At 42.9% G+C, this 11772-nt stretch overlaps 1 protein-coding gene across 2 annotated transcripts in view; it reads right to left on the bottom strand.

Annotated features, from left to right (window-relative positions):
* Positions 1-2546: 2546 nt before the first annotated feature.
* TNPO2 (transportin 2) overlaps positions 2547-11772 on the bottom strand; it is a 31821-nt gene continuing 22595 nt past the window's right edge. For both annotated transcript variants that reach the window (XM_081180293.1, XM_081180294.1), the window contains exons 19-25: positions 9913-10011; positions 9374-9469; positions 8769-8844; positions 7553-7652; positions 6949-7023; positions 5676-5805; positions 2547-5118 (exon numbers count right to left, since the gene is read on the bottom strand). In XM_081180293.1, coding sequence (XP_081036419.1) covers positions 5698-5805; positions 6949-7023; positions 7553-7652; positions 8769-8844; positions 9374-9469; positions 9913-10011 — 554 coding nt within the window. In that variant the 3' untranslated portion in view covers positions 2547-5118; positions 5676-5697. The remainder of the gene's footprint in view (positions 5119-5675; positions 5806-6948; positions 7024-7552; positions 7653-8768; positions 8845-9373; positions 9470-9912; positions 10012-11772) is intronic.

Raw genomic sequence — 11772 nt, 5'->3', positions numbered from 1 at the left:
GCCGAGTCCGACCGTTTCAGGCCAGGCGGCTCCGCGCTGCCTTCGGGACCACTGCGGCGTGTTGCGTGTCGGGGGCCGTGGAGCAACCCAGGGCTGCTAAAGCGGCGTTTTCGCGCAGCGGCAGCTGCCTCCGGTCAACAGGATCAGGTCGAGGCCGCTTAGGCGTGTCAAAGGAAGGCCTGGCTTCCCTCTTAGTAGGCACGTAAGAGCACAGGATCGCCATTTCAGTATTGTCCGAGTAGTTCTAGTACTATCTTGTAAGCTTAGTTTATTCCTTTGCCGTAACTGGCTGCGATTTGCTAATGGTTAGTAAGACAAACATGGACAGCTCAAAAGACAAGATTAAGAACATGTCTTCAGACTAGGCTTTAAAGAATAAGGCAACTGCAGCCATTCATAAAGTTTTGGAATACAGTAGTTGTTTTCATCATAGAACTGTAGAGTTGGAAGGGACCACTAGGGTATGAGTCCAACCCTCTGCAATGCAGGAATCTCTTGCCCAACGTGGGGCAATGTATTTTAAAACTACAAACTGACATGCATTTGAGTGACATGTTCTAATCAGTAAATTTTAGTATGAGCCAATAGGGACGTTCGCAATCCGGGTCATGTGGCCAGCATGACTAAGCTGCTTCTGGTGCACCCATGTCCTTTTTTAATGACAGTTACTGTATATTTAGAATGGGAACAGGTACAGTCCATGTGTTGAGCTGGACAAAGGAAAAAATGTGCACTCTTCCACACATAACACTTCTGTATGTACAGACAGCTTGCACCAGTGTTCAGTGCAATGTGTGAACATGCCCAATATGCTGGTGTCAGATTTTTTTACCCAAGAAAATGGGAATTGGATAATGTACACACATAACCTTCACACTGGTAAATAAAAATGTAACAGCTTATGTCAACAGAACTTACCAAAAGCCCTTAAGCATCAAGGTCTAATTTTCTGAACATGTTAGTCGCCAGTGAGGAAGAACTTGTTCAGAAAAGTGAATTACTACTGTTAGCCATACTAATAACTCAATAGTAGTATATTAATTAACAACACAAGCTTTTTAATGATAGGTAAAGGGACCCATGACAGTTAAGTCGAGTCGTGAACGACTCTGGGGTTGTGGCGCTCATCTCGCTTTACAGGCTGAGGGAGCCGGCGTTTGTCCACTCCACAGTTTTTCCGGGTCATGTGGCCAGCATGACTAAGCTGCTTCTGGTGCACCCATGTCCCTTTTTTAATGACAGTTACTGTATATTTAGAATGGGAACAGGTATTTTACCATTCTCTCCTACTGAAGCCCACTAGGCTTGCCAGGAATAGTTACCGTATTTTTCTCTCTATAACACACACCAGACCATAACACGCACATAGTTTTTAGAGGAGGAAAACAAGAAAAAATATATTCTAAACGAAATAGTGGATATATGATTTTTGTGGTTCATGCTGTGGCCACACACATGTGATCTGACAGTGAGTTTGGAGTAGCCCAATGCAAAAATCCTGAGGATCCATGTGGATCCATGCTTTGTAACCATGGAGGAGGGAAGGAAGGGGAACCATGGATCCTCTGCTCACGACTGCAGCAGATCCCCCCCGCCACCTGCAGGCATTCACTCCATAACACGCACAGACATTTCCCCTTCTTTCTAGGAGGAAAAAAGTGAGTGTTATGGTGCAAAAAATACGGTAATACCTTATGCTGTTTCAAAAGGACTGCAAGTCAGTCTCGCCCCTAGAATTCAATGTAGATATGGATTTCTCAGGAAACTGCCTTTCTAACCTGCCCTTTTCTGAAAAGTTTGTTGAGAATCTGCATTGATTTCCTGTTGACCTGGACTCAATTCAAGGTGCTGGCCAATAAAGCCAAAGGGATTTAAGCAGCTTCAGCCTTTATTGGCAAAGACATACAACTAAGGATTAGAGGTAGCACTCCAAGGTAAATCACGAATTAATGATGTCACTTTGGGATATTTATATGTGGTGGAAATACAATTACATCATCCCACATAACACTGGTGCACTTCTGAGCTAATGGGTGTATAATCATTCTACCAATATAAAAGTTGGCATTGTGACAATTTGAAAATTCTATTAAATCCAACTAGAAGAGGGTTTGCAGCTTCCCACGTAATGTCAGAAGTACTACACTCATAATAGAGCAGGCCAATAGAAGAGTTAGTAAAGACTTAATAAAATTAAGTTTCAACTTATACGGGTTATATCATGGACCTAGTGCATAAAGCCAAATTTGTGTACTGTATAGTCAAAACACCCTTTCCCAAGGTGAGTGCAGTGGCAGGTGAGATTGCCAAGATTCCCCCTGCCCCTCAGACACCCACCCCCTTTTAATTTCTTTCTGGGTAAGCATGTAAAGCTGAATTCACAAAAGTTAAATGTGTTTAAATTGTGAGTTGATTGGGGTTTTTTTTGAATTCTACAGTAAGAGAGGCTCTTCAGCCTGGTTGAATTTTCTGGCCACTCAGACCTGTGCCAGAAATTTACAAAACATTCAGTTATGGGGTGAAAAACTGGGCAGAAACATGGAAACTGGAGTCACAAGAATTTTTAGTTGACAAAAAAATTATACATAAAATGAGAAAAATCTCATTTGAGCAAGGTGCAAGCAGCTGCTTCAACACTAGGTACACTGCAGTTCCACCATTGGAAACATTACGGCACATTTACAAATATACAAATCCAGGATTAACGAACAGGAGGCAATACTAGAAGCACTTGTACAAAAGACAAATTTCATTTCAAGAGGCAGTCAGGTCAAGTAGCTTAAACTTCACTGGATGAATGAAGAGTTCACAAGCCTTCAGTTGAGAAGCACAAGCCAGGACTCTGCCTGCCATCTGTGCACATTTCTTGCCCATTTAAAAAACCAATTGCTTCCCAAATAGAACCCTCTGGCTTTCCCCATTGCAGGATAGGGAAAGTTGAAACTGAGGCACGAGAGGGAACGCTTGTAATAAAATCATTAAAATGCAAAGAACTAGCTGATTGCTTCCAGAGACCTGCTCGAGTTCCACACTATTAAAAAGACGAATTGAGGAATGCATTTGCAAGTTTACTATCATTTTTTTTTTTTGAACTAGCTATCCTAGAAGAGTGCAGGGCTGTCCCTAGCAACTGGATTCAAGGATTAGGAGAGCAGCTTTCACTTAGGTATGTGCTGTCTCCAAGTTAAAAAAAAAGCCTGCACAATAATGCCCCAGCAAGTTCTATGACAAATCTCCAAGAACTGCAAGCACTACAACATGTGAAACAGAGGCCAGGGATAGAAAGAAAAAGGAGATGGGAGGGGATATCAGTGAAGTTTAAGTTACTGAGCAATCTCACAAATACACTTTCAGAAATTCACCCCACTATACTCAGTGTCACTGTCAATTGCTGTCAAAGAAAGCATCTCCTTATCCCAGAACGCGGGTGTCCATCCTCTGTCACATATATCTTCTTCAGTCATCCCACCACTGTATCTACCATCACCAAAGCAATACAGGATATGAGGCACAGTTCAACCCAGTTGTCTGGCTACCAATCCTGATGCTGCTTAAGTTCCGTTGGGATCTGCTCTGAAGAAAGCTGGGGCTGGGGCTCAGTTCACTTGTCTCTTCTTCCTCAGCACGTTGCCTGCTGGCAATCATTTCCTTGGGCAAACTCTATTCATGTTGACTCTGCAGAATATTCCTGGTGACTATTTTTTCATCCCCAGCACTTCCCACTTTTCCAGAAGTTGCTCTCATCAGGTGAAGCAGTATCCCCTTTTCCCCACAACCTAGCTGCCTTTGGGAAAACAGGCTTGCTTCCACTTCACATCCTCTTCACTTACAATTAAAAAGCTATGGCTTCACTAACTCAAATTCATTCAGCAAACCCCAGATTCTATTTCCAGGGACCGAACAGATTTGGGTCTAATGAGAATTATTTAAGACAGCAACTCCACTAAGCATGCAGCAAAAGCTACGAGCTTCCACTGGCCATGCATGGAGGGCTCTATTTTATTATTTCCTCTATGCTTTGCTATGTTTACTGCTCCTTTTGTAAACCAAAGTGGTGGATGCGGCATAGAACTCCCTTAAGACAGAAAGTTTAAATCACCATTATGTATGTACAAATGCCATTCTGACCCCCAATAGCGCAGGATACAACATAACGTGTGCCATATAAAAATGACCGAGTGCACACTGGTCTCCGCCAGCCTTTGGCCTATGGACAGATGGAATTCAGTTTCCTTCCTTGCTCTCTCCTGCCTCCTGCAGCTGAAGTAATGCAATAGCAGTGTCACAAAGTAACAGCTGAACAACAGGGTAACAGATTCATTGCACTGCGGCATCTTCTTAAAAAATAAAGACATGCTTCTCCAACAGTATTTCTTATGATAGGGACTGCTCCCTAGATGGCTGGCAGGTCCCCACAAAGTCAGAGGCTGCCTTTGCTCCAAGCATCACATCCAGCACACAGTGCCATGGCAACTATGGCAAAAGGGGTTTGTGGGTTTCCTTAAGATTCCTAGATGAAAATGCTTACACTTAGTCATTATGGGCTACTCACAGGTTCACTAGTCTACTTCTTGGTCACCATGCAGTCTTGAAAAGGTGAATAGCTGATCTCTTGAACACCGGTGACTGGAAATATACAGCAGTATAACCCCCTTGGATTGAGTTTTAACTCTTCCCTCTTCATCAGCTGGTTTTAAACCATTGTATCTTTTAATCCCATTTTAACATCTTAAACCCGATCCTTTATTTATTATTATTATTTATTATTAGCTAGTCCTTTATGATGGCCCCTAGTTAGATCCCCTTCTCAAGAGTGTTGCAGTTTAAGATTGCTCCCCTTTCTCAGCCCAGGTCCGAGTCCCACCCCACCCCATTCCACCAACGATGGCCTCTGAGTAGAGACCTTTTCCTTCCGCTAGTGAGATACCCTGGTTTTTGTTTAAATTGGTCACGGAGGCCCACCCTCCCCCCCAACTTTGTAAATTTCAGGAGATGGGGAGTGAAGTCATTTTATGTCCCACAATGCTCTTCCCGTCCTCCCTAACCCCCCATTAACAGGGATTTGTAACACTGGGTTGTGGACGAGTTCCCAGTATTCCTCCCAGCGCACACAGGAACCTGAGAAAAAAAGACAGTCAGTATTAAATAAAAGTAACCAGCAGAGCACATTACAGCCTGACTCCCCCTTTCACAGCATGTTGCTCATGCCATCTACTAGTATGTCTGCAGGATACACAGCCACAACTAACTTGGGCAGACTGATTGCTGCACTGGCAAATTGGGGTCAAAGCCGGAGTAGGGTGAACTCTTCCGCTACATTAATTCATAAGCAAATATTAATACGGAAGGCCGGAACCTCAAATATCAGGATAAGAGGAATTGTGGCTGGGGAATGTGGGCTTTCCTGCACTGCCATCTCCTGACACATCCCACAAGGGTAGTAGATTGCTTCCTATATGGGATATTTGATCTCCACATTCACATTCTCAAGAGCCTCTGCTCAGTATCACTGAAGCACAGATTCTGCATCACTGAGAGGACAACTGACTACAAGCTGGCCTACATCTTTCCATCTCAATTAGCTCCAACATTCAATTCATTCTTCCTACTTTGGTCACTCCATTCCCTTCTTAGGGCTTTTCTCCCTCTCCCATCTCACCGAATATGGGACTTACCGAGTACGGTTTCACTGTTTGCCTAGACCCCATAGAATGCAGCTAACCTCTCCTTCAGCAGTGGAGGAAACTGCTCTGAAAACTGCTGCCAGTTCTCCTCCCCAACTTGATCTTTGAAGCCATGAAGAATCTGAGAAAGAAGAAGAGATCATCACAAGTGGAAAATAGCTATCACACTCTGTCCCCCAACTCTAGCCTCCCATGGGCTCAGAGAGAACTAGGAGACCTGGTATTTACACTCTGTGTCAAGAGTGGGAAACTTGTTAACCTTGCTTAAAACCTTAACTGAAACATACACAAGTGGCCCCAAGTTTGTTTTGCAGAGCTCAGCTGGATTTAGCAGTTGCATATCAAGTGTATACACACAGGAACTCCAATCTGTAGTTATGAGACATGAGAGGAAGGCTAGAACCCAGAAGTGGAAATATCAGGAAAATAATTTTTGGCTAAATGGTAGAAGGAACTTCCTGCGGGAAGAGCTGTTTGGCAGTGGAAACAAACTGCCTTAGGAAAGTGCAGGGAAGAGGGTTCTCCTTTGTTCGAGGTATTTAAGAACTCTGGATGACCATCTCTCAAGAATGCTGTAGTTGCATCCTCCACAGGACTGGAGCAGATTATAATCCCTCTGTGATTATAATCCCACTCTATGATTGATTCACTTGATAATAAATGGAATCTGTACCCTGTATCTGCTGCCAAGCTATGGTTTGGCATTATGTCCGAACTCAGGCTTATTTGTCTCTGACCCCAAATCTGGATATAACATTAAGTTAAATCATGGCTAGTCCTAGGTAACGTCGTAGCAGCAATACTGGGGGGAGGAGTACTGCAGCAGCCACAATCTTTGCTCCAGGAACCCACATGTTTGCAGTAAGCCATGGTGTGGCCTGGTGTTACAAAGTAGCTTATTTGCAACTGAGTGATAGCCGCCACACACTTCTGAGTCCAGGGAGGGCTTGCTAAGTATCAGTATACTGCCACCACATTTCCAAGCTTTTATCTAGTTACTGGTGCTGGGAATGCTAAAAATGAAAGCCAAGGCTTAGTATGAGTTTGCTATCAAGGCAGAAACTATTGGGTCAACTACACTGCCTACTACAAAATGTGGCTAGCGGTTTCAATAAATATTCACACACAGCAATCTGTGTCAAGGGGAAATCTAGGTGTATCCCCCCCCCCCAATGCCAGCATGACAAACAAACATACCTTATGAGCAAAAGCCCATTCTTTTAGTATATGGCCAAAGAAGCCTTTCTCCACTGCAGTGACATACCTTATAAAACATGTCCCTCAGATCATCCTTGGGGCTCACCCAGGAAGCAACAGCGTCACAGAAGAAAATAAAATCCTACAGAAGAATGAGAAAACTCAATACAGATCCCAGGTCACTAGAATCACTAGAGATTTCCTACCATTCTAAACCAGCACAGGTTTTGGAAAATGTACTGCAACTCAGGGACACAAAGAAAAAGACACTAAGCAGCACACAGTACTCCAACTGCAGATGCATCAAAATAAATTGCATAATTCTGTAAGATATATGTGACTTTGGATATACTTATTTATGAAGATTGTTTACCCGCCTTTCCCATAAGGTCCCAAGGCAGGTTAGAGCAACATAAAGTAAAATCAGTAAAACAGTTATAATTATAAAGGCAGGCAAACTTTTAGCAACCAGAACACATAATATAAACTCAGCAAAAGAGGTGGGTCCCACAAAACAAAATAACTAGAACTGTCGAAGGCCAGGGTACTTTGCCCTTAAGAAGCAATTGTGCTGTTTGGGGTTCAACCATTTGCTATATATTTGTCACAGGGACCTTTCTAGTGATCAAAGGTATCCCACAAACACCTGAAAAATCTCTCAACATAATTACCTGCACAACTCCACCCGGGTTTACCCCAATCATCATACAGATGCCACGGAAGGCCGAGTCCTTCTCCTCATTATCACGTATGTTCCTGAGGGATGTACACCTAGGAGCCAAAGCAAACACTTTGCACACTGGAGAGGCAGAGAAGAGAAAAAATAGCTCCTTCCCCACAAATCCATGCAATAATGCTAAGGTAGAACAGCTGGCTTGGCATTTTTTAATCGGGGAAAAAGTTACAAACATATGGATCAGGACTTACTGAAGATCAAGTATTAGATTAATTCTCCTGTCCAGGGTGTGCTCTTCTATTGGCCATGCTTTTTAATACCAGTATTCAATTAGAATACTCCTTTCTGGGTATTTGGGGATTCCATGTAAAGTCAGATCAATAGCTGGGATAAGGCTGCAAATCCCTCTCCCAACTGAAGGTGGCAGAAAGTTGAACATATTTAAATGTGACTAATTACATTTTAGTAATTTCCCACAGAAGAAAAAAGTGTGCTCCACGTGTGTTTTACATTCTCAGAAATACTGATGGATGACTACTGTGCAACTAGAGTGTGAAGATGGTGTCATCCAAAGAGTTGCTACGTAGTGGCAGGAGGGGAAAAGAGACAAGAGAGGTGAGCAGGATGTACAAGGAGAGTTCTGCAGCTTGTCACTAGACAGCATCGCAGGGAATATCTAGCAGTTGTCCAATATCCTTGGCATGAGTACAATACTAATAGATGCACTATCTGTATCACTCTCTTTGTATTATATATATTGTCTAAATAGTTTGTACTGCACAGTGTGGATTTCTACTTGAACAGGACTTAACCTTTCTGCCATCCACCCTGCAGCCCCCTGTACACAAAATCTGCTTTCAAGGGATGGGGGACCCTCCAGAGATTTGGGAGGTGCACAACTGGCTACAGGGTGTAAAAAATAAAGTTAAAGTCTCAATTCACCGCCAGAAGTACACTCATGCAACACTGGATCCCAACCGGCGCTCAGAAAAATGGAGATATCCCTCTAAAAGAAACACAAACTTGATGGATGATGTACCAATTGAGACAAATATGAGCTGGACAAAAACTGATTGAGCAAAATGCCTCTGAATGCACATCAACTTGTTCCAGAATGAAGCTGACAGATTGAGAGGGTGGCCCCTGTGGATCTCACCCCCTGCAAAGTGAGGCCAAAAAGCCACATCTCCTGTCTGAGTATAAACACTAACCAAGGTCTGATAAACTGCTGCAGCATCGGTGCCACCTCCTGAGGGCAGACGTAACCCAAGCGTCCAATCGTGATGGCTAGAAAGGGGAGAGAAACAAGCCTGTCACAACTGCTCAAAGCAGCAGCCTTGTCTGTTCTGTAGCATCATGAGTTTGGAAGGTGGGATTTATAAGGGGGCACATGGCATCACAGGACCTAGACCATAATAAGTGCATAGTGCAGTTGTAAAAAGTATTAGGGGGGAAATATGGTGTTCAAGAGCCATTTGCAAATGCTGTGTGCAGAAAAGGCCAGAAGAGACTTCTAGAAAAGGAAATTAGCTCTTTGATATAGGATCATGTCCCCCATGGGACCCTTAGCAGGCAACAGAAACAAGAAGACTTCTTAGAATTAGCGCAGTGTTAGTGGAGGAATAGTCACAGAACTCCAAGATTTAATTGGATTTTTCCACGACTGGTCATGTGCTCCAGCATAAAAAAGTCAGATCCCATTTCCAAAGCAGATGAGTGAAAAGGTACATACAAACCCTTTATCACCAGTTTGACAATAGGCACAAGAGTACCAAAAGGAAATGCAATTAAGACAGAATTAGGAGTCCACCCTCACCTGTGTTCTCTAGAAGTGTTTTTGGGGTGTTTGGCCTGTTGATTATCTCCACAAGGTTATTCAGGACCATCTGAACATATGGTTGCATTTCAGCCCCTGGTAAGGAGAAATGGTCAGCTGAGTCATATATAGCTCGAAGAATCAGGTTATCAACCTTGAATTGCTACACAATACCCGGCTCCATTTGACATACAGGAGGAAATCGCATGCTTCCAGATGGCCCAAAATTAGAGACAGACACAGTATTGTAGCTGTAACTCGAGACTCTCATGAGCTATCCATAATGTAGGGCCAAGGACCTTATTATGTCAATAGTAGAAACGAATTTAGTTACACTTTGCTGAAACTCAGGAACTTCTGCTGTTACACCGCTAACATGTAGGAAAATAAGTCAACTTAACAGCCAAACACCTACCCATCCTAACAGTCGGAAGTTGCATTTTCCTCCTATAAGGAGCTAGAAGAGGGTACCACTGCTGAACGGCATGGCAGTACAAAGCTAGCTGCTTAAAGTTACTGTGGGTTCCTGGTACACTTACCCATCTGCATGCAGATCTCTCCAATAGCCCAGGTGGCATTATTGCAAACAGAAATGAATTCTGGATTCAGGTTGGTCCCTAGGATGGGCATGAATTCAGCTGAAGAGAAGAGACGAGACATGTATTGGTTTAACTGAAGTATTTATAGCATTCCCTACACTACAGTGGTACCTTGTGTTACATACTTAATCCGTTCCGGAGGTCCATTCGTAACAGGAAACTGCTCGTAACATGAGGCGCGCTTTCTTGGTGCCTCCTGCTGCTGCTGCGCCACTGGAGCGCAACTTCCGCTTGCATCCAGGGGCAAAGGTTGCAACAAGAGGCATCTACTTCCGGGTTAGCGGAGCGCGTAACCCGCAGCATTTGTGAGGGGGACAGTACGTAACATGAGGTACCACTGTATTTTGATCTAAGTACAAGATACACAGAAATCCAACCAAAAGCAAACAACTACATTATCAGAATAGGGCAGATAAAACACTAGCAATTTAGTCAGCACTGACTAGCACCAAGGCAAAGGTGAGGTCCTTACTCCTCCAAACCAGTTTCCAAACAAGATCAATGCTCTAACTCAGGTTTGTGTGACAGCCCCAGTTTTGGCCTTTGGCACAGCTAAAATGACACATTGTTTTATTTATTTGAATAATGCATAAATCACCCATTCAAAAATATCAAGGGGGACGCACAAAATAAATGGAAGACAATACACAAAATACAAAGTTAAAACAACTGCCATAGCACTATGCTGCATTCTTCCCTAACTCTGCCCAACTTCCAGGGTGCGTTGCACTTTTTAAAAAAAAAAATATCAATTTTATTGGTTTTCTATTAATCCAAAATATACAAGGACAGTTACATAACATTTTGTTGCATGTAAACAGAAAATAAAATTTAAATGCACTGCAGTCATATTGGACAAGAGGGAATATGTTTTCACCCAGAAACATCTGAGAAAATAATGTACCCATAGCCCTTAGCTGCAAGGTGCTGTATAAGAATACGGAGTCTTGAATCTATGCTGCATTCAAAACCAAAATGAGAAAGGGTACATGTCCACAGTATTTAGACTCTGATCCATCAATTTTCTGCACTCATATATTGGCAATACCTGAATCTGCATTAGATGTAGAAGCCAGGTGGCTCCTTGCACACATCCTGTCATAGACACTAGCTTTTGACTAAGTAGTCTTGTAAGTTGCACTCATTCCCTATCCAGAGCTAACAGTGATAGTACTGAAACAATTTTAAAAGTAGGGAAACGTTCAGTGTTAAGTATCATTGTCAACATGTCTCAATAGCAGCAATAAATCTAGGAGGGTGAAGAAAAAGAACTGGTTTTCTCTGAAAGGAGCTGAAAATGGAAAGTACCCTTGAAAAGAGTTGTAAAACATTAAGCACTGGTCTTTTTCTAAATAAAGCACACGGCTACTACAGAACCTCTGCATATTTTCTTTCTTAGTTCTGGTAGCAAATTTCTGGCTATAATCATACCATTGGATCATCTAGCCCTGAATTGTCTCTATGGCTGACAGCTGTTGTTTAGGACCACTTACTGATTTTTCTCTCTCACTCTTTGTATTTCATCTAGTGCTTCTATGTACCTTTTGAGATGGCAAAAAGAGGGGAGGTTCAGTTCTTGTGTCGTATGGAAGGTGGAGCTCACCTTAGGAATGTAGGACAGATCTATTCTGAGGTTTACTTTGTCTTTCTGAAAAATGCAGAGATTGCCCTGAACTGACAAGGTACTTAAATCCGTCACCTTTCTGACTAATGTGCAGCAGCTACTTTGAACATAAGCAATCATATGGGAACAGAGGCCAGGGGTTTGAGTAGTCAAGGTGGAGAGAGCCTTATGAAGAT

This window comes from Podarcis bocagei (assembly GCF_964188305.1).
Source record: "Podarcis bocagei genome assembly, chromosome: 2".
Lineage (NCBI taxonomy): Eukaryota > Metazoa > Chordata > Lepidosauria > Squamata > Lacertidae > Podarcis > Podarcis bocagei.
The sequence above is the reverse complement of the archived record's forward strand: the minus strand, read 5'-3'. Positions and strand labels throughout refer to the sequence as shown.